Source organism: Drosophila kikkawai, chromosome 3R, assembly GCF_030179895.1.
Source record: "Drosophila kikkawai strain 14028-0561.14 chromosome 3R, DkikHiC1v2, whole genome shotgun sequence".
Classification (NCBI taxonomy): domain Eukaryota; kingdom Metazoa; phylum Arthropoda; class Insecta; order Diptera; family Drosophilidae; genus Drosophila; species Drosophila kikkawai.
The window spans coordinates 34692029-34714831 of record NC_091731.1 but is presented as its reverse complement, the minus strand read 5'-3'; the positions used below and the strand labels follow the sequence as shown (position 1 = coordinate 34714831).

At 41.4% G+C, this 22803-nt stretch overlaps 3 protein-coding genes across 4 annotated transcripts; all 3 read right to left on the bottom strand.

Annotated features, from left to right (window-relative positions):
• Positions 1-95: 95 nt before the first annotated feature.
• Hex-t2 (Hexokinase testis 2) lies at positions 96-1594 on the bottom strand. Its single transcript, XM_017163196.3, has one exon. It carries the CDS (start codon positions 1470-1472, stop codon positions 120-122), a length of 1353 nt encoding a protein of 450 aa, XP_017018685.1. The 5' UTR covers positions 1473-1594; the 3' UTR covers positions 96-119.
• A 12-nt stretch (positions 1595-1606) lies between these two features.
• Hex-t1 (Hexokinase testis 1) lies at positions 1607-3225 on the bottom strand. Its single transcript, XM_017163195.3, has one exon. It carries the CDS (start codon positions 3138-3140, stop codon positions 1743-1745), a length of 1398 nt encoding a protein of 465 aa, XP_017018684.1. The 5' UTR covers positions 3141-3225; the 3' UTR covers positions 1607-1742.
• A 43-nt stretch (positions 3226-3268) lies between these two features.
• Positions 3269-13230, bottom strand: tx (Helix-loop-helix protein delilah taxi). Of its 2 annotated transcripts, none has more exons than XM_070286540.1 (4): positions 13125-13230; positions 12596-13070; positions 11547-12525; positions 3269-4736 (listed from the first exon to the last, which is right to left on the bottom strand). In XM_070286540.1, exon 4 carries the CDS (start codon positions 4734-4736, stop codon positions 3567-3569), a length of 1170 nt encoding a protein of 389 aa, XP_070142641.1. In that variant the 5' UTR covers positions 11547-12525; positions 12596-13070; positions 13125-13230; the 3' UTR covers positions 3269-3566. The 2 variants fall into 2 exon arrangements, with proteins under 2 accessions (XP_070142641.1, XP_070142642.1); XM_070286541.1 differs by having other exon boundaries at positions 12596-12928; positions 13178-13222.
• Positions 13231-22803: the final 9573 nt, after the last annotated feature.

The following is a 22803-nucleotide window of genomic DNA, read 5'->3' as shown; positions in this document are numbered from 1 at the left end:
ATTTCCTAAAATGAAATTTCCCCTATAAAATCCACACCTGATATTCAAACCACACCCGATATTTGACCCTCATCTGATACTCGAACCACATCTGGTTTAAGTTAATTCAAATTTCGAATTTATTTATTTTTAACGGTCGTGGCCGCTGCCAAGGCCGCACCGCGTCCGGAGCCGTCCTCCGAGCAGACCAGCTCGAACTTAACGCCCGGCTTGAGGAGCTTTTTCATGTGGTGCTCCAGCATTGAGGGGTATGTGGGATGGTAGCGGTACACACTGCCGTCGACGGCAATGGCCACTTCGTTGATGTTCATCTTGTTGATGAGCGTGACCAGGCCGCAGGCGCAGAGCTTGGCGGAACGCGAGGACACCGCCTCGCAGATGTAGCGCAGATTCAGGCGGTCCGACTCCTGGTTGCCCCTCAAGCCGAGGTTGTGGAGTACCTTGTTGCACATGCGGTACTCCCCGGGGGCGTCGCTCTCGATATCCGAAATGTACGAAGTAGAAAAGGACCCGCGCTGCAGGAGCTTTTCCGAAGACTCGTTCCGGAACATCACACCCTTGGCCATCATATCTATGAGGATCAGGCGCACCATCTCGCCCATGTACATCCCGGAGATGCACTTCTCGAATGTCTGCCTGCCGGGATTGACTGTCTCCTTGTCGATCACCTTGTCGTAGGGGGTTCGCACGAATTCCAGCACACCGTTGTCCCCGAAGGCGCCCCACTCGGTGTTGATGACCATGTAGGGCTTGGGACTGGTCTGGTATCCCTCGAAGCACTCGGCATTCACCGTCTTCTCCACGTAGCAGGCGTTGGTGCCGGTGCCCACGATCAGGCCGATGCGGCAGTTATTGTTAAAGTACGCGGTGGATAAGAGGGTGCCCACCGTGTCGTTTATCAGGGCAACTACAGTGACCGAGATTTCGCCGCGTCGTGTGATGGCTTCTTGCAGCAGTTCCACCACGTTGCGGCCCACCACGCCCTCGACGCGAAAGCCCTTGGTCCAGGCGACCAGGGTGCCCTTGGAGAGACCCTGCTGATGGCAGGGGAACGAGAAAGTGAAGCCCAGTGGCAGTCCCTCGTTCTCCAGGCCAAACTGCCGGCAAAACTGTACGAGGCACTCGGTTATAAAATCGAAAAGCTCTTTGGCCGTTCCAGTCATCAGGGTCTCGGGAAACACATAGGTCCTCGACTCGGTTTGCAAGTCCGAATCGCCACGTATTATCACCAGCAGAACCCGGAAATTGGAACCACCTAAATCGAGGGCCAAAAATTTTCCGCGCTCCTTTCCTGTGGGTAAATCCTGCACGTAGGTCACAAAGCACTTGACCGCCGCCCGCGCATGAGTCTCCTTGGACAGGCCCATCTTCATCTCCTTGGTCATGCGGTACACCACCTGGGTCAATTTCTCTTCCTCGATCAGAAAGTCCTTGAGCGCCAACTGTAAATCCGGGTGATTGATGGTCCCCATTGTTGCTTCAAAGCCGTAACAACTGGCCCACCTCTTCTGGGGAAAGATACTTAACAGAAATTTTGACTGGGCTACCGAAAGAATCAAAAAGTGTGAAAGGACTGGAAAGCCAAAGTGAGCGAATGGTCAAAGCATGCTTTCTACATTTTTATTTTCACTTTACTAGACTTGAAAGCTTTACTCGATTCTTTCTTTTCTTGATTTCAATAATAATTTATTCTGATATATTTTTTATTTAATTACATGTCCGATTTATTTAACCCTTCTGTCCTAGTACTCCATAACGAATAACTTGTCATCGGTCTTGTATTTGCTGGCATGGGCCATTCCTGCCATCATGGCCGCCCCCACCCCGCTGCTGTCCTGAGTGACGACAAAGTCGAATTTATATTTCGGATTTGTCAGCTTTGTGGTGAACTTGTTGAGGGCCGCGGAGTAGGATGGAAAGAGGCGATAAATGCCGCCGTCTACGGCAATCGAGATTTTCGGCTTCTCCATGCGATTAATGATGGCGGCCACTCCGCTGGATACCAGCATGGCGGCCCGTTCTGAGATCTTAGTGCAGATATAACGCAGAGCGGCCAGATCCCGGTCCTTGCAGTGACGTATGCGGAACTTGTCCATCACCTCCTGGGCCTTTGTGTAAGTCCCCGGCGGATCGTTTGATATATCGATCACCGAGACCATGTCCAGCTTCCACTGGATCCCCACGTAGTCGCGCCGTTCTCCCTGGAAGATGGCACCCTTTTGCATGAGATAGTAAACCACAATGCGAACCAATTCGCCCACGAAGAGGGCTCCGCTGAACTTCTCGTACAGCCGAATGCCGGGATTAATGGACTCGGTGTCCAACTGCTTATCGAATTCGTTGCGGATAAAGTCCAGCTGCCCGCCGTCGCCAAAGTGTGCCCAATCCGAGTTGATTATCATCTCCCCCTTGGAGTCCACCTCCCCCTCGTACGTTTCGCACCTATCGATCCGCTCCACGTAGCACGAGTTGGCAATGGCTCCCATTACCAGCCCAATCCTGGTGTCCGGCTGGGCCCAGCATAGGGCCAGTAGGGTACCGGCTGCCACATTGATGATGCCCATCACATCGACGGATATTTCGGGGAATTGGGCCAGAGCATCGCGTAAAAGTTTAACCACATCCTTGCCAATGACACCATGAGCACCAAACTCTTTGGTCCAGGCAACAAGATAACCTATGTCCAGGGCTACCTTGTTGAGGGTAAAGGCAAAGGAGATTCCCAGCGGCAGATTGTCCTTTTCCACCTTCTTTTCCTTCACAAACTGGGCAATGGTGGTGGCCAAAAAGGTGAATAGCTCCGTTCCCTTGGCCGCCACTATTGTGTGCGGCAGGATCACGCACCTGGCACTGGTGTATATATCCCTCTCGCTGCTGAACTTGACCAGCATTATCCGGCAGTTGGTCGGCATCATTTCGATGGCCAAGAATCGGCCGCGTTCCCGTCCCGTCGGCAATTCCTTGACATAGCTCAGGTGACACGGAACCGTCGAGCGTTCGTGGTGTTCGCGGCTCAGTCCCAGTTTTATTTCGCGGTCCATGATGTCCCTGACCTTCTCCAGTTCTTCATCGCTTGGCGTGAACAACTGGCAGACCTTGTAGACCTCTGGAAAGTCCACCTCGGGATTGAATTTGGCCATGGCAATGCGAATTGGGCTAACGTCTGTCTTGTCTCTCTGATTGCTATGGCTTGGGGTAACCCTAGTATATTAAAAGCGTTTCCCAGGCCTGCTTGGATTACGAATAAAGAAAGTAAACAATCTTTAACTTAAAGTAATGAAACAACACTTGGTGCTCTTTATTTACACGATAACGAGAAATGCTTCACAAAGAAATGCTTAGATCACTAGTTGAGTTATCATGTGGATGTGGCGGTGTTAGCAGCTCCTCTTCTCCTTTCTATTCTGCGGATTCTCTGGATAAATCCCAATAACTGCTGGCTATGACACAATGAATTCCGCCGCAAGGGCGCTTGCTAAATGTGAAAGTTGGACTACAACTCGCACGCTAACTTAAATCGAGGGTTAGGCTTAACAGGAGCTTCGAAGGACACTAATGAATACGCGTCACGTGAGAAACATGTCGGGGAAATCGCTTTGAAGCAGGTCGCTGAAGGGATAACCCTCCAAGCTGGCCAGGGAGCTAATGCAGGCCGAGGGCTGCTGATCGCTGCCAAAGTCAAAGGAGTCCGCCGATCTCTGATCCAACAATCGCAGGCTGAGCTCAACATCCGATTTTTCCAGGGCCGACATGGGAATATCGCCGCGACATCCGGGTAACAGGGATTCCCCGCTTCCGGTTAGCAGGCTCTCGTATCCCGGACTCAAGCAGGTAAGAGAGTCTCCGTCGGAGGCTTCCAGCAGCAGAGTGTCCAGATCGCTGATTCCGTGTAATCCCACCAAACTATCTACCTCCAGTCCGGGGCTGCTGCTGCTGCTGTGGCTGTTGGACGACGAGGATAACGAGGCGTAGGCGGAGGAGGCGGGCGACCCAATCGATGAGGTGGCGTAGCAGGATTCCCCGGAACTAATCGGTGTGATTTGAGGCACTGACTTGGCCAGCTTTTGGGTCTGCCGCTTGCTGGCCGCTGAGCTCTTCTTGCCTTTAGTCTTGGCTGGTTTCTTCACCGCTGCAGGCGCTATTAATGGTGCCTCCACTTCCACTTCAGCTTCCTCGGCCAGATCGGAGTCCACCCTCGCCTCGCGATTGGCACTCTCCTCCAGGCACTCCCCAATAAACTCGCTCTCATAGCTCGGATCCTGGATGGAATCGCTCAGCATGGTGATGTACTTCATGGCCAGCCGCAGGGTGGTGATCTTGGTCAACTTTTCACTAGCATTGGCCGCATCCTCGCCGGTTATCGCCTGGGGTACGCAGTGTCTGAGGGTCTCGAAGGCCGTGTTGATCTCTCGCATCCTGGTGCGCTCCCTGGCATTGGCTGTCTTCCGGCGGTATTTGCTCAACGGCGGTGCTTTCGTCTTGGCCTTTGTGGGTGTATTTTTCCGTGATTTACTGGCCGGCTCCACAATGGGATCCAATTCCAGTTGAAAGTCAGGCAAGTGGCCAGAGTCCACCTCCTCGATGGCATTTCTCTTCTGACGCTTTTGTCTCAGGGAATACTTTTCGCCACTTCGGGCGCTGGCCGTCTTCCTTTTCCGCGAATCCTTGGCCTCCGGCATATCCATATCGTTCAGATCGGCGGCGTAGTTGTGCAGCTCGTACGTGTTGGACTTCATCTGAAAGTGGAGTGCAGAGAGGCAGACGTTAGTCGTGGGTCTCAATGGCTTATTTGGAACCCAACCAATACCATCCCCTGGCAATTAACAATTTTGTTTTCCTCAAAAGACATCGGGGAGCCTACATACATACATATGGGGGGCCTGGGCAATGGAGCGAAACGGTTCTTTTTCGGACCCACCCCGGGCCGAAAACTTCCGTAAACGGCTCTTGAATTGGCTTCAATGAACTGAAGTCGACTCTTGAGCAGTGCTTCCGTCATAAAACCCACTGAAGCCGAAAAACCGAAACGAAACGAAATGAAACGAAACGCATCAGGCCAAAAACTCATAAATACAATTTAGGAGTGGGGCCAAGAACAAATTGATCTGCCGCGCAACACATTTTCCCATTGCACATTGCATTGCGCAATCCTCGAAATTCTGAGTAAGTATCTTTTCGTATCTTTTCTGTATCTGAGTCACTATTGGTTCGGAGTCAGATCCAGATGAGTCGTCTCTGACATTCTCTATGAGCTGTCTTGGCAGATCCTCAAATGGGTTATTCAAGGTGTTAATGATCTTTTAAATTTAATAATTTTGTTTGTTTAATCCTTGTAGAATTCTAAATACTATTGTATAAAAAGATGGTATAATGTTTATTTTCGCAGTACTATGTATATTTGTAAAGCGAGTTTCTAATATCGCTTTATATCGCTTTTATTTTGGGAAAATGCTTTTCGCTGTACTCTTAACAAGTTTCTGATTCCATTATCATTGCCAAGGGCGCACTATACTCAATTTCAATGTAGATTCGAACAATTCGAGAAAGTTTTGTGTCTGCTGTGGTAAATTAAAGGTTTATTGTTTTCTTTTGTTTGCGGTAGGTCAGCTATACCAAATATTTTCCAACGCTTTTCACTCACATTTCCCCTTCCACGAAAATAGGTGAATGCATGGAAAATGCTTTTGCGGTTGGCTGTTGGCGGTTGGAAAATGCAACCAGACAAAAGCAAGACAGAAACAGTTAATGAATGCATTTTAATGCAAGAATTAAGTTACATGAAAATGTAGCACGAAGCCAACGCAAGCAACGTCATTTCTACCACCCAAACACAGAAATCCATCCAGAGAGAGAAAAAGGTTCTAGTTGTATTATTAAAAAAATAAAAAGGAGGATCTTTTAAAAATCATTTAGAAAAGCGTTAAATGAACTTGAACTTGTACTTTCCTTAGCATTCTTGGGAGAGTATAATAAATAAATGAAATCCTTTATTTATAGACCCTATAAACCCTTAAAGCTTATATTCCAAAATTAAGGAATGACTTATTATGTTACACGACTAATTTTCCATTCTCTTTATCCTTATATCATTATTTCCCAGTGCAGAGATTGAATTGTTTCTGCATCGATGCTAACGCCCTTGCATTATTATGGTGCCTTGGCCTCATAAATCGCAAGTTGCAAGTTGCAACTGAAAATGTGAAAATGCTGTCTGAATGCAGAGGTGTAAATGCGAGCGGATTGATTGCAGTCAGTTGATCTAAGGGGAGCAGCAGCAGCTCACGTTGATGTTGTCGTAGCGTCAGTTTGTCAGTCAGTCGGTCGGTTAGCCAGTTAGTCTTAGCCTTAGTCGGGCTCACTTAAATGGACAATTTAGTGCAGATTGTCCGAAATTGGCGGTAGACAATTCTTGTTGCCTTGCCCCGATCCGGCTTGGCTTGGCTTTGGCTTGGCTTGGCTTGGATTGTTGGCGTGTTGGCCTGTTTGACACTTGTTGCATAGCTTTGACCATTCCAAGAGCTCGCTCTTGGCTTGGCCTAAACGAGTTATGAGGTCTTTTTTGCCGCTGTGCCGTTAATCTTTGGTATTGCAGAGAGAGAGAATGGGAGATTTCAGCTTCCAGAAATTTCAAACAAAATTTCTCCTTAAAATTTCCACCTTCTTCAATTCAAATTACCTTTGCATGCAACTTTCAACACGTGGCCAGCTCTTGCCGTGATTTTCTTTGGCGTTTCGCCTCCGACTCAAGGTGTAATTAATTTCCACCACGCAACCCTAAGAAATGTTTAAAGACCCTGCAGACAGAACTTGTATAGTTTGGAAATGTGCCAACTGATTGCATGCTCTTTTCAAAAACTTTCAACTGAATTAAGAAAGTGTTGCTGAATTTTCACTTGTCTAGAAAAATATGTGAAATAAATTTAAGGATTTCCTCATGGGGTTATTAATTGCAGTTCTTTTCTACATCTTTTGTTTGGGGTATAAACCATTTTTCATAAATTAAGTAATCTTTATTTTACAAAAGAAAGTGTAGCTCTCTCTAAAAACGTCTAACCCATTTCCTCATTTTCAAAAGAGAATTTATTAAATATACCACAGAATTTTCCCCCAAACCGATCGACCTATCAGTGGCAAGGGCATCGTTAAAGTTTGCGACATGCAACAAACAAGCTGCAATTAAGTTTACAACACAGAAAAATTTGTGCGCAGTCTTCAAAGCGGGCGGCAACCGTTGCTCACCTGCTGCTGCTGGTGCTGCCCAAGCTGGCACCCCCGTTCTGGAAACGATGTGAAAATTACCTAGTTCCGTGTACTCAAAAGTGGGGTTCATGATGGGTGGAAAAGCGTGGAAAGTGCAGCGACTGGCCGCAATCAACAAATTGCATGCGATTAAAAGTATTCGCGGCTAATAAACGTTTGTTGAACAAACAGCAACAAGCGCGCGCCTTCTGATTTTCAGGCAGGATACACACACAGGATACGCAGGAAGGAAGCAGGGCAGGAAATGAGCGGAGAGCGGAGAGCGGGGTAGCTGAAAGCGTGGGTGTAGGCTCCGATTTTCGTTCTCTGATGATTGGAAAATTTGTTGCGCGTTTATAGTGAGTGGATAAAGTAAGGGGGAAGAGAGATTGTTGGGAGCTTCTGCTTAAGTTTTCAATTACACGCCGGCACAATGCAGAAAGAGAGCCCAATTGAAATGCGCAGACAACAAACATGGAACGGTAGTTCCTCTTTCCCCCGGTACATCCCTTTTTACCATGGCATGGGTACACAGTGAGAAATATTTGAAAATAGATATGGAAAAGTATTCAAATAAATTATTGAAGCTTTGAAAAGTGATAAACACTTTTAAATCGCTTGAAGAATTCCTGATTTCAGGATCTCCACTTTATTTTTACCTTGTCTTGTTCTTTTTGTTTTAAATTAATTTTTAATTTAATTTTGTATATATTTTTTTCTGTGGGTTCCCCTTCCATCTCCCCTTCCATCTCCCCTTTCCCCTTTTCATTTCCCAACGACGAGCTAGACAAAAGGCGAGCCATGCGTGCGACGAGGCGTGAAGGGGTCGAGGGAGTGAACCAGGGGTACAGCTCTTTTTCTGTACTTTTTTTTGGGCAAATCGCTGGGACGGAGGTGTAGCCCGGCCTAGGCTGGAGAGTGCACTTGAAACTTCCTCCTCCGCCTCCTCCTGCCTGCCTGCCCTTCACTTTTCGGTTTCGGTTGCAGTCGCTGCATTTTTAGGTGTAGCCATTAAATTTAGAACTTTTTCTGCACGGTTGTCTGCGCGCAATGGGGACCGGGTTTTTTTTGGAGGGGGAAGAGAGCTGAATTCAAGGATTCGGGCAGTCGGGTGCGGTTAAATGGAAAATGAAGCGTCTGCTGCTTGGGCAAAAAAAAAAAGAACAAATTAAAAAAATTAAAAAAGAGAACCGCACGAGCCACGAGAGTCGATGAGATAGTTGGGATAGTGAAAGGTGATCTATAGATAAAGTATAAATTAATGTAGACATTGCCTAAAATATCAAAAAATCTACATTATTTTTTAGATGTGTATAACGTATAAGTATATTTTTTAGCAATATTTGTTACATGAGGTTTTTGAGGCTGGCCTGAAATTTTGCAAATGATCAAAGCCTAGACAAACCTAAATACGAACTTAATCAAAATTTTAATTAAGGAAACTCTGTCCCATTTTTAACAAAAGTTATTATAATAAAGTCTCGCTGTAGTTTCTTAATTTTAAAATGTATATTATAATAAATATTCCCTAAATCTTAAAAGATAATTAATCTTGTAGTACTGCTAATTTTTCGATATCCCCTCTCGTGATAGATCTCTACTGTAGAATCTTCGAGTGATTCAGATTGTTTCTCTATGCCGGTGCCTGTGCCTGTGCCTGGCATGAGTTTGATTCGCTTATGGTTGTTGCTGTTGTTTTTGCCACCGCTCTAAAATTAGTTTTTATTGTATGCAACTTGAATTTTCTTTCACTATTTTTGTTTCTTATTTTTTTCCCTCTCCCCATTTCTCAATTTTTTATCTCTTTCGATTTGTGATTCTAGATATGTTTTTCTTTTTTGTGGAAAGCGTCAAAAAAATCTTTCATTTGTTGCTTTTACGCCTGCAGTTGTTGTTCTTGCTGTCGATTGTCTTTGTTATTGTTGTTGTCTCGTGCAGTTGCCGCCTTCTGGCCCCCTCTGCCCCGCCCCCTTTGGCTTTTGTCTCGTGTGTGCTACCGTTGGCAGCTATTATTTTTAGCCAGCCTGCGGCAAGTTCTTATTTGTTATTTTTTTTCTCTCTTTTCTTTTTGCATCTTTTAATTTTTTTTTATTTGCTGTTTTTCTTTGAGTTTGGTTTCGTTTCATTTTCGTATTTTTTTCTTTTTTTTTGTATGATGTTGATTTGTTGCCATTGCTTTGCTGCTTTGGCCAAATGATTTTGTTTGATTTTCCATTTACGTTGAGTTTGTTTATTAAAATTGGCACACAGGGCGTATGTGTGATGTGCCCGTGTTTACACTCGGAGCTCCTTTTGTCACGGTGTGAATATGTGTGTACATGTACACAGAGAAAAATAATTAATGAAACAAAATGTAGAATATATTGTGGATCTTATAAAGTTGGGATCTTTGACAAATTGTTTGGAAATTATTAATTTGAATTTACTACCTTTAACTGATAGTTAGTTAGTTTTACTTTGTAAAATCCCAATTTTCTGCATAATTATTTCCCTAGATTTTCTCTTAGTGTATGTAAATGTCTACGTGTGGTTGTGTTTGAGTTATATTTTGATAGCTTTTGTGTGGTTTTGTATTACCCATCGGCGTTTGATTTGCTTGAGTTTTTGACAGGTTTCTGGCATTCGCCTTTTGGCTAATTTTTATTTTTCTTATTTTTTCTTCTATTATTATTATCGTTGTTGTTGCTGTTGTTGTTGTTCGCCTTTTCATCGAGGCAGGAGTGGGAGAGATACTACGTAGTCTGTCCCGCATATTGGACTGTAATTTGGGTCAGGGGGGCACAACAAACAATCTGGTGGGCAAAAATATATATTTATGTATATATAGAAATGCGGAAAACCTATGCGTTTATAATCTAATTTTAATTTCAAATTTATGGTTAAGAAAAATATTCATTGAATGGTGATTTGATTTTAAAAAAATCGAAAATATTTTCCCACTTGATAAAATTCAGTCTAAAATGCATCAGAATTCAATTAATGTAACGTAAATTTGTAGCTTAATTCCTTTTTATACCCTTGCAGGGTATTATAATTTCAGTCAGAAGTTTGCAACGCAGTGAAGGAGACGTTTCCGACCCTATAAAGTATATATATTCTTGATCAGCATCAACAGCCGAGTCGATCTAGCCATGTCCGTCTGTCCGTCTGTCCGTCTGTCCGTCTGTCTGTCTGTCTGTCTGTCTGTCCGTCTGTCTGTTTCTACGCAAACTAGTCCCTCAGTTTTAAAGCTATCTGAATGAAACTTTGCATATAGTCTTCTATATGCTCTCACTGCTATATATGTCGGAACGAGCCGGATCGGACGACTATATCATATAGCTGCCATACAAATGTTCAATAAATTTTTAGAAAAAAAATTATAACTTAGCTGTTTTTCAACATATGTGCACTATTTTTTACATATGACCATTTTATATTATTTCTGAATTTTGGTAAAAATTTTATGAAAATCAGACGACTATATCATATAGCTGCCATAGGAACGATCAGGAAATTAATAGAAAAAAATTATAACTTCGTTGTTTTTCAACGTATTTTCATCTACTCTGAGATATAGTCTTATTTTATTATTTCAGAATTTTGGTATGAATTTCATAAAAATCGGACAACTATATCATATAGCTGCCATATAAACGATCGGTAGATGTAGATAAAATATAAAGCTGGGAATGCAAAACTGTAACTGTCAAACTGTAAACATAATAAGTATACGTAGGTAAAATGTAATGAAATAATATCTGCAAGGGTATAGAAACTTCGGCGTGCCGAAGTTAGCTTCCTTTCTTGTTCTCTGTAATATAATTTCATAATTATTCACTGAATGGTTATTTATCTTCATTTATACAGTCTTAATACAGATAAAGTAACTAACAAATATTGCTTTGTTAAACTAAGCTTTAAGTTCAAATATCAGTGACAGAAATCCTGTTTTCATTGATAACAAATTCACAGCTTCTGCTTACACATTAATTAAAATGTTTCTCCTCCCTTGTAACCACAAACAAAATGGTTCCAAGTTGTTGGCTTTCCTTTTGGTAACCTTTCAAAATCAGTTGACAAGCTGCTGTCGTCGCAGTTTTCTCTCCTTAGAATGCTCTCCCCAGCCCAAATGTCGGGCTTTTCAACACCTTGGACAAATAAATGTTTCAGAAGTTGCTCGAAAAGCCTTCCCCCCGCCAGCGCCCACCCACCCACTCTTGCGATTGGCCAAGGAATGCTTTTTGTCTATTTTTATTGAAGAATTTTTTGTTGTTTCCATATCTTTCTCCCTATGTATGTCTGATAAATGGCAGAGGTATATTTACCTTTTTGATTTTATAAATCCAACAATGTGTATGGCTGATGTTTGTGGCTTTTGTAGGTTTTTAAATCTTTTTTAATTTTGGACTGTGCACTCTGATTAAGATTTGTCGATGATTTTATTTTAATTTCGGGCTCATTAAAGTATGCAAATTGAAATTCCGACGACGTATCAACTAATTAGTCACCCAACGAATTTTGATATTCAATCTTTGCGTTGCTTCTTTTTTTAGTTTTGCTGTTTTTTTTTTTTGAATTAAAGTTGTTTAGCTCATGCATAAATTTGGCATATTAACACAACAAAAATTATTGTTTTCAGTTTTATTTCCTCGAAGCGATTTGAAACTTGTTTGTGAGACGTTTTGTGCGTGTTTTTGTTTTGGTTGAATTGAGTTGGTTCCTTTTCGGTTTTTTCGGCGATTTAATTATTGATAAGAACTTGGCTTTTTTCACAGAGTTTTTGTTGGATTTTCCGAGGAGCAGGAAAAGCCTTGAGGAACGAACGAGTGTATTTTCCAAAACGTGCAAGCCGCGTGTGTCAGTGCGACGGGGACTATATGCGTGAGGCCGGCTGCTAAAAATATCTATGAGTACGCGCCGAGCGGCTGTGTATCTTTAGCGGCGGCTATATCTGTATCTGTATCTGTTGTATCCAATAACCCGACGGAAGACACGGAGAAAATGCTGCGCGCGCTGCGTCTGCTTGCTGCGCTTGTCCGCTGTGCACTAAAAAGATATATCTCGATCGTCAATGTCGCCCGAGATGAGTGCCAGCCAGCCAGCCAGCCTGCCAGCTAGCATCAGCTGAGCCACTTGGCTTTGACTCCGTTAGCCAGGCCAGTGAGCTTGTCGTGGCCTATTCTGAGAGGGATCGGAATCGGGATCGGAATCGGGATCGCCCACACATAGAGGCTGGAAGTGGAAGTGGAAGTCGGGCTCAGATCCGATCGGTTCACTTGTCTGGTGCGCTGAGCGTGCGGTGTGCTATTGGAACGATCAATGAATGAAATGCCGCATTAAAAGGCAGCGGTATCTCGCAGATACTCGCACTTACAGATACGAAGTCTCCGCGGCGACCAATAAACCGAGAAACCCACTGGCGCTCGCCAACGCCAACACAACGTCATTGAAGAGAAACCAGTTCTCTCTTTCCCCGAATCTACCCAATGTGTGGGTGCCTTTTGCGTTGGCCGCATCGCATCGCATCGGATCGGAATGGATCGGAGATCGGCATGGATCGTTTGGGTATCGTGTAGTATCGGGTCCCAGTGGGTCTTTCCGCTCTCTTGAGTCTTTTTCAATTCAAATTTTCGGTTTCGTTTCGAGTGTTTTGAGTGAGTTTTGCTTGAGCTCCATGCTCTAGGGGCCCCCTGAGATTTGGTATGATCTAATATCGCCAGTCAGTTATTTATTTAAATTTATTGCTAATTTTATTTGCTACTCAGACTCAGACAACTGTGCTGCAGCAGCATTTGACATTCATTTGTACAAGTCAAACATTGTGTTGGGAGCGGGAGGGATGGAGCTCACTTGAAAATAGTTAAAAATGTTTATTCATCTTTGATTGAGATGGTATCAGCTACCTAGCTCCATTTCAGCGGTGAACTTTTGTTGCCCAACCATAAATGATACTCACTTTTGGATATTTATTTGGATTATCTTTGATTTGGAGTTGAAATTATAATGCATGGCCAAGTAAAGTTCAAGGAAAATTATATTTTAAAGGGGTTACGAGAAGTTTTAAAACTAAGATTTAGTCAGATTTACTTTGAAAATATATATTCATTTACATATATATATTTATATATATTCATAGAGTCCTTTTGAATTTTCTAACAAAAAAAAGGGTTAGGATATATAAAGAAAAGTGCAACGCTTCTTAAAAAACCTCTCAAAGCTATAGCTCCTATAAAGTTATATAAATTTGATTAATATTATTTCGATTTTATGATTTATTCCAATTCGCTACAATCAATCTCCGAGTTGATGTATGAATGGGGTGTGTATACTTCTCAAGTTGTTTTCGCTTCGCTTCTAATTACAAATTGTTAAGCCGATTTCAAAGTCACATTTCATTTTGCTGCGAAACTCGATATTGTTGTTGTTCAGTTTCTTTTTGTTTAGCAAATCATTGTGTTTATAGTTGTTGTTTTTTTTATAGGTTTTTGTTCTGTGCATTTTGTTGCTTCACAAATAATTATAATTAACTGACAACAGGCAAATAATTGCAAAATGGATTTGCTCCTGCAGGCGAAACAAGCTGCCGTTGTGTTCTTATTGTTTTTGCCATGACGACATACCACCTCTGCTTCCAATCAGTTCAGCTTAAACTCTTGAGCTCCGATATATCGCTCCCATATAGCTATATGACCACATACATGAATATGAGCACTTGTAAGTAATTTGCTTTGGGCAATAGACCAGACCGATCGACTCTGTGAGTGAGTGACTGACTGACGATTAATTTATCTTTGTGCTTCTGTGTCCGACTCCGGCGACTCCGTCATCGTTTGTCGTGTTTTGTTCTTTGGGTAAATAAATCATGATGACAACAGTTAAATTTGATTATAATTTTTCCTCAAAAGAGCAAACATTTTTCATGGCACAAGGTCGCCGCCGCCGCCGTCGCACGAATGAAGAGAGTGAAATAGTAACGCATGCAACATTAATTTGATTTGCGTGCGAATGCCGTGGCAGTTCCAAAATGAGCTGAAAATTATATATGTACGAGCGCAATTTTGATTAACTGAATATACTATATATAGTTTTAAATATATACAAATTGGCCAATGGTGTTGTGTTTTCGGCTGACAGCTTAATCTGTCGGTCGACGATGTCGACTCCCAAAGACAAGAACATGAATAGGCGAGCCATAATTAAAAAAACAAACGTCACATTTGAATGTTTGTTTTATGATCAAGTTATGGTTGTGTCCGAAAATACACAGCAATAAAAACAGCATACTTTTAAGGCATAGCAGGGAAAAGAGGATCTTACAAAGTGGATGTTTTTTTTTCTTTAAATTTAAACTGTATAAGAAATTTTATAAGCTTCTAAATAGTGTTTAAATTTAAAGATATAATTTTAAAAATTTAAATTAAATTCAAAATTAACATAAAATTTATGAGGCTCATGTTTATGAAAGTCTTTCTCTTTAGAAAACCTACATTAATTTTAATATTTGTAAAAATTATGCTTAGTTATAATTGTATAAAATTTAAAAAATATAAATAAGGTGAACTTTTGTGAAGTAAAATATCTAAAAATGCTTAAAAATTGTTATAACCCCAGGTATATATATTATTTACAATCTTTCTTTATTATTTAATACCTATTCATATTGCATTTACTTATTAACATTTATTACATTTATTTTAGAGAGTAAAACCCCCGTGTGCCACCTGCCATGTCGTACCATTGCTTATGCAAATGTTCTAAGCTTCCACTTTGGCTTTGGCTTTTAATTGCCAGCTTCGGAAATCGCATTTGCCTCTATATGGTCACAAAGCGCGATGCCCGCCAAGTTCGATCCGGGGGACTAGACCATTGGCTTCTCCGTCTCCGGTTCCCCTCCTGGCGGCTGGTTTCGGATTGCCCGATTGCTGGTGAGCCCGCTTAGGAAGTCTCTGAGACGTGTCTGTGACCATTTATGGCCCCCGCTTGGGAAAGCGGTGAGAAAGCGAAAAAAAGACTCTCTCAGCTGGCTAATTGTGAGCATCGTCGGGGCTTCGGGCCAAGCTGAGCTTCTGGGCCGTGTTTCTTAGTGGCTTGTTGTTGTTGTTGCTCTGCCTGTTGCCGGTTGTTAACTCAGTCTGCAGTCTCAAACAATGCGTTGGTGTCGCCGAGTGGGCGGCCAGTGGAGACTTGAGTCAACGTTGATTTTATTTTATATTTCACGTAAATTTATTATTACAAATATCGTTATTGCCGCTTTCAAGCGGAAATACACTCGACTTGGCCCGGCCCACGCTCCCTCATGGCCATAACCACCTGCACATTGCGTTCGGGCCCTCTCTCTTCTGGTTCTCTTAGTTTATTTATATGTTTTTTTTTTTTTTTTGTTTTGGGAAGTGGAAGCTGGCTATTTTGAGTGGAATTGGACGAGCGGAAATGCCGAACGATTAAGCTGTAGTTCACCAGGCTGGTTCGTTGTTTTTCATTATTTTTTTTTGTTTTTTATGTTTATGTTTAATTAATTTTGTACGCATTTAAATTTGCATTTGTAATTTGCATAAGTGAGGGTCGCGTGGGTGATATGAATCAGTTGGTATATTTATGAATGGCATAGTAAAGACTCTCTGGAAAAAATCATAGATAAAATAAACAGTTTGCTAGTTGACAATAGGCAATTAATGCAGTCAAATTTAAATAAATACATTCTTTAAAAACAAAGTTTGATTTTCAAATATGGCTTAGAGAAAATGGTATATAATATTAGTAAAATAGTTAAAGAAATAATAAGAATAAAGATTTAATTGTAATAGGGTAGAAAGAAATAACAATTAAAATATTTCTTAGAAATATAAAAACATTTTTAAGAATTATTTTGAGGCATCTGTGACTTTATTTATTGAAAGAAACTATTCCTAAGGAAATATTTTATTTCCTTTTATAATAACTAACAATTCTATATATTTCTATAATCTTAAATTAAGATATTATGGCCTTCTCTTAACAAATCCCTTTTAATTTATAAAATTGTTGTATGCATATTATGTACATTTAATAGTTCAATTTAACCAAAATCCAGTTAAATGCAAATCCAATTTCGACTTGAATACCCATTGACATAAACATGGATCACTTTCAGCTAAATGCTTGGCCTGTTCATATCAATCAACGCTTATTAGCCATGAAAAGCGCAAAACTGGCAAACTATGGTTAACATATGAGAAACGAAAACTAATCGTGTGTGAAGAATAATGGATATGTCGGAGCGTTGACAAGGCTTAACAAATCACAAGGAGGCGAAAAGTGAAACTGCCAAAGAGCCAAAGCCAAGTGAACCCGCCAATATAATAACAGCAGCCAGGCAGCCAGCCATCCAGCCAAATGGCAACCGCCAGAGATCGTGGCTAATCGTGAGCGATGGTGGTGTTGCTGCTGCTGCTGCGAAGAACGTGATTTTATATTTTAGCTTCAGCCCCCGTTAGTCGAGTCATTTACTCGTAACATTATGTATCACTTGGCGCTGCCAATTGTAATCTGTCCCCCCAGCAACAAACAACAAACAATAAACAACCGTAGCAACAAACCAAACAGCAAAGCTCTGCTGTCGTCATCGTCTGTCTGTTTGCTTGACGGCTTGTTGTTGTTTTTATTAATTTTGGTTCAATTAATTACGCTACAAATTGTCAACAAAATCGAAACCGCAGACAACGCACACACACACACACACACGCGAATATGGAAGGTCCCGATGAGCAGCTGAGCTAATAACCAATGCAAATCTCCATGGACAGTAACATACATAGAGAAAAAATAGGGGTAGTGAAAGAATATTACTTTAAAATAATAGAGAATTTATAGTGAAGAATATAACTACGAGTTTAAAGTTCATTCAAAGGTGTAATTCTAATGTCTTCCCAAAAAATAAAATATTTAAAAAGTTAAGTTTACTTTAAATGCCAAAAGTTGCATCTTAATTCAGCAATAAACTCATTCATATAAAATCTAATAATCCTAATACTCCCCAATTTCTCTCCGTGCAACATCAATGGACATTCGACATGACAGGGCGACATGCAGTGTAAATGGGGTAAAGCGGGATTCTGGGGGATTGGTGTGTCCACTGGTCCGTCTAATGGCTGACTGTTGGCGGCGGCATTAACTCATCATGGCTGGCCGGGACGAACTTGTTGGGGTCAGATCACACAGGGCACGGAGGCGAGAGACGTATAAATATTGATTCTGAGAGGGTTTAGGTTCGGGATTTGGTGTCGCACACAGAAAACCACCCACAAATGCCAAACTCCTCCTCCTGTGCTGTCCGAGTGCCAATTATAAAAGGCCACTCAAAAAGCGCGCTGAGTGAATAAATGTGGATGCCAACCGACAGTCGGGCAATAATTTCAACGACATGTCAATGCTGATGCTCATCAAAGTGATTTCTGCTGCAGAGTCTGGCCGCTGAATCAGGTTCCCATGTGGATGGATGGTCCTCCTTCCCTCCCATAAATGTTGACAAAACGCCAACGCATCTGAGACGTCTCAGTCTCACATCAGCGATTGGTTTTGCTCGACATTATTATATACACGAGTGCACATATATATATCCGAGTGATATATATGGGTGCGTGCCTGTTTTTATAAATAAGTGGGCTCAAATAAAGAGGTAAGTGTGCTCGAGTTGAGGGTGGCAGGTGAGTTGATTATTTTCTATATATTCTTTTTTATTATTTGGGTTACCTCTGGGCACGGGCTATAAATTTTGATATATTTAGCGGTCCAACATTGAGGCCATATGTCATCATCTACATATTTCATATGATTCGTGTGGGACTGCAGCTGATAATTCTTGTGTATGGGCAGGCAGGAGCTGCAAAGGGATTAACAGAAAAATAAAAATCACAAGTGTAGGGGGAGAATTTAGTTGGCAGAGATTTAAGCTGATTAAAATGTATTGATTTTTATGTGGAAAATAATAAAAAAAGTAAGTTTAAACTAAGGAAATTATTCCTTATATAAGCTCTCAAAATAAATAACATCCAAGTTTTGCCACTAAAAAGACCAAGGTTAGCCCCAGGAAACTGCAATGGCCGGCGATACGCTATAGAATGCTCTTAGCATACCATAAAATAAAAATCACACCATCTTGCTTATATTGCTCTCTTGCTGATTAATTGGTCAGTCTTTGATCTTGGCATGCCTCTGGCAGTTACGCACATTAAAAATCAATCATTGCACATAAAAATAAATGCTTAAAAAATGCTAAAGATGCCTCTTAAAATGATGACAGAGTTTATTTTTAGTGGCGAAACTGCACGAGCATCGCCTTGGGTTGCCGGCTCTAATTGCAGATAATAAGCCGTCTCAATTGGCGTTTGCCAAAAAAACAACAAGCCAAACTCAAAGCTTGGGAGACTCCAAGCATTTAGGGGGGGCCTACGCAGGGTCGTAATATCGTTTATAGGAAAATACCAGCCCACCTACCACAATAAAAGCGCGTTTCAATTTCAAATTGATTGCCAGTCGACTGTTATTATTATCTGCTTTTATTGTTATTTTGTTGTTTTTTCTGCGCTTTTTTTTTCCTATTTCTGTGCTGATGTTTGTTGTTTTTGGTGTCATTTGGCTCTTGGTGTTAAATACTCGTGCGAACTTTTGTGCTTTTGGAGGCCAAAACAGAGTTTCGGGTCTGAGCTGGGGGTCTTTGGCTTGGCGCCACCCCCACAAAAGTACAACGAAAATAAATATAAAAATTTATATTTGTTTTCATGCTTTCTCGCTGGCATTGCCATTGGCGAGGTAAGACTCTACTCAGGCGTTGTCCCAGCTCGTAAGATAAATAAAATATTTTTAGTGACTTTGCGGGGGATAAAATGTACGAGTGTGTCTTGTTGTGGGTTTGCTGACCAATCGAAAAGAGTTGCCAATGGCAATTAAAGTCGCGGTAACATGAGGGCCAAACACTTGATTGCAATAATATTATTGAAGTCTTATTTCGTTCTTTGAGAATTGGGGTTTAAAGGCAAGAATGTTGATGATGTTGTTTCAGATGATATTGAAAAAATTTGTATTACATACCGAGTGGAATTTGGATAACAGGAAAATAATTTCTTGACCAAGTCCGGAAAACATAATTTTGGTTCTTCGATATCTTGTATACATTGTTGTATTATTTACAATCATCTTTGGACATTTTCCTTATTGTTTCTGCTGTCTTTGTTGACAAACATTTCCACTGATGTCTTCGCCGGACACGACACTTTCCCACAACCTCTGGAGTGAATTGAATGAATCAAAAAGCTGCTGATTTTGGAGTGTAGTTCTTATTGCCTTGTCTACATCTACGTAAGTAGTCGAATGTTAGTGTGAGTTGGCCGAGTTGCATTGCTGCTGGTCCGCTGTACCCTTTCCTAATATGGCCAAAATGCAGCGGCGCACACTCATACACTTGCTGTTGCTGTGCGCCTGTGACTGTGCCTGAGCCTGTGCCGCTTGTGCAACATATCCAATTGGAAATGAAAAACTCTGACCTACTAATCACCGAGCCAAAAAGCCAATAAGAGTCAACAACGAAAGACAACGGCAAACGGCAACAGCACAACGCCAGCAGCAACAACAACAAACAAGTGCCACCAACAAGAGACAGCAACGACATTGTCGATGTCCGACAGCAACACCAAACACAACAGCAACAACAGCAGCAACAGCAAAAGCAACATCAACATCAACATCACAGCGACAGCCCAAGAAAAATCAAAAGATGGACAATAACTTTAAACCAGTTCCAAATGGCGCAGCCTTGTTGCCAATTTTCGTATGTACACACTTTAAAAACACATTTCTAATCGAGATTAGTTAATTATATATTTAAGAATTTAAGGATTAGTTATTAAATTACTTTTTAGTATCAATAAAAGTCTTTAAAATTGATGAAATTTGGGTTGAATGAGCTGAGTCTTAGATGCTTGACCTCCCTTTAGAGACATATTTCCAATTTAATTGATATAATATAACAAAAATCCTATTTTAACCCTTTAGAAATTATTTAAAATTTTCAATCCTTTCAACTTTCTTCCAGTGCACACTCGGTAAAGAGTTCTGTTCGCACAAATTTGTTTTGAATTTGATTATGTGAGGCTATTTGGGCCCACAGGTTGCCAGCCCAATTGACATTTCATGCCGTATTAAGTTAGACACACGGACAGACAGTCCGACAGCTCTCGGCAGACAGTCGGCAATTTGCGCCATTTGCTTTGTCGCATTTGTTTTACTTCACTTTTCACTATAAAATTATTATGTTCGGAATCGAAAGAGCAAAAAAAAAAAAAAAAAGAAAAACTGAAAATAGCGCACAAGGACATTCGCGCATGCGCCCCCAGACGGCGCCAAATCGTCGACGGTAAAACCAAAACGAAAAACGCGAAGCCGGGGCCAAACAATCCAGCCATCATATACACTGGGAGAAATATTGCAGATTTTGGTAAAAATAATAATAATAAATTTTATATTTTAATAAAGATAGAACTTTCAGTCAGCAAAATTTAAAGAGAGGTAAATGTGATCACTAATAAGTTAATATATTTAAAGTATATTCTAGAAGAATCCTAGCAAAATTGTTAAGAAATATTTTTTAAATAAAAAAATCGTATTATTAATTGTTATTTATACTTTATTTTTAAATAACAGTATGCCTGTGACAGTGTCGCCGATTTCTGGCTAAATTGATGATGATGATGACGACGGCGGCTGGCTGTGGCGAGGCAGTGTCGCTGCAGATTATCACAGCCTGTGTTTGGCTTTGTTTTGCCTGCCGTTGTTGCCTTTGTATTGTGTTGTTGGCATAAATTTCAATTGCTCGCATTTAACAACAATTTAAAGCAAATTAAATTTGCCGTTCGACTCGATTATTGCCTGCTGATAGGCGAGGCTCCGAAACTCAAACTTAACCATCTATCGACAACTCTGCCATGTGCATATAAAGTAATTTTCTGCTACATTAGCTTTTGCCTTCTATTTTGGACCCAGTTATTGGGCCTGTGTGTCGATGTGGCGGATGAGGGAAAAATTGAGAAAATCTTTTCCTCAATTTTGTAGATACTAAATGACACTCTGGTCGAACTGTAAATAACCTAAATTATAAATTGGGGAGTTTAAGAAGTGATTTTAAAGTGAAGATGTTATAGGAATTCAGATTTTAATTTTATGAAAAACGGACTGATTAAATGGTCAATCAAATAACTAATGATAAAGTTATCTCAATGCCTTCAAATAATTTAAAATATAATTTCTACAACCCCCTTTATATCCTCAGTTTTTCCAACAACCCTCCAACATATAGAAAGCTTATTAAGACACCGCCAACTCGATCAATCTGGCAGAAAGCCCCGTCTCTGGTAGAGCAACAATTAAAAGAAATTATTATAGATTTGTTTTGAGCACTTACTGCTGCTTCTGCTGCCGCTGTTCGTTGGCCTTTTCGACTTCTTTGGCTGCCAAGAAAGGCGCCCACCATCGCCATCGCCCACATCAAATGCTCCACTTAGACGCGCTCCATTGTTTCCGCATTCGATTAAAAATGATAAATGCCTCGCTGCGCTCAAGTGAAAACCACACGAACACGAAAAAGAAGAAAACATTTTTATTGCAGAGAAAAATAGGGGGGTGAGGAGGGGTCTTGGGCCGATTTTCTTGACCAGTTTTAATGTCTCGTTTATGAACGCTGATAAGTCAAATGCCCGAGGTTCTGGGCTCTGTCTAAGCGTAATTATTTGATTAATTTTATTGCCCATTCGGTTGTGGCGAGAGGGGGTAAGGCGGTTAAATATATCGTTTATGCTTTTATTAAATTGCACGCATTAATTAACTTGGATTGAGGGGGCGGCAGGGGGAGTCGAAGTCAAAGCTAAAAGCAAAGTCAAAGCACATGCCTGAAACAGACATCATTGGGCCTCGTTTCTGCCTTGCTCCCCTCCCCCTGCCTTTGCAGTATATTTTTCCCTAGCCCTGCGGCCATTTTCATTTCAATTAATTGCTCCGACGTGGAAATTAGCGTTTTGCACATGATTGTTGGTAATTATTGATTATATGGCACGCATAAATCTATGTCAATTGAATTGCCGCCAGGTGAGCTTACGCTTACCCACTTACTTAAATCGCAATTCGTTCCGGTTGGTTGTGTGTGTCCCTATCCTAAGGACTATCCCTGGTATGACAACATTTCCATCTTGTAAATGTTTGCGGGTATCGCTTTGTCCCTACTGCTAGAAACCTCAGCCCTCAGACAGCTGGCCAAGGCAACCACAAATGTGCCAAAGTGGCCCTATAAAACTGGGACATCCATCCAGGTGGGGTTAAGCTGGTGAGAAGGGGAAGTGGGTGAGGGGGAGTGGCTCTTTGATAAGTCTTGGTGGAGGTTGTGAGAAATTGTTCAAGAGAAGGGAAATTGATGATGGATTTGACTTCGATAAAACGACGCTCAGAGGTGAAATCTGAGAAAATTTCTTATTAAAGCTTTTAGTTTAAGTCTCATTAAGTTAGGAATAAGCCCTTTAAGGTAAGGTTACCTCAATTATCGTAACAATTAAGCTTAAATAT

Coding starts and splice junctions, on each gene's coding strand:
- Hex-t2 (XM_017163196.3), bottom strand. CDS start 1,472: ATGGGGACCATCAATCACCCGGATTTACAGTTGGCGCTCAAGGACTTT.
- Hex-t1 (XM_017163195.3), bottom strand. CDS start 3,140: ATGGCCAAATTCAATCCCGAGGTGGACTTTCCAGAGGTCTACAAGGTC.
- tx (XM_070286540.1), bottom strand. CDS start 4,736: ATGAAGTCCAACACGTACGAGCTGCACAACTACGCCGCCGATCTGAAC.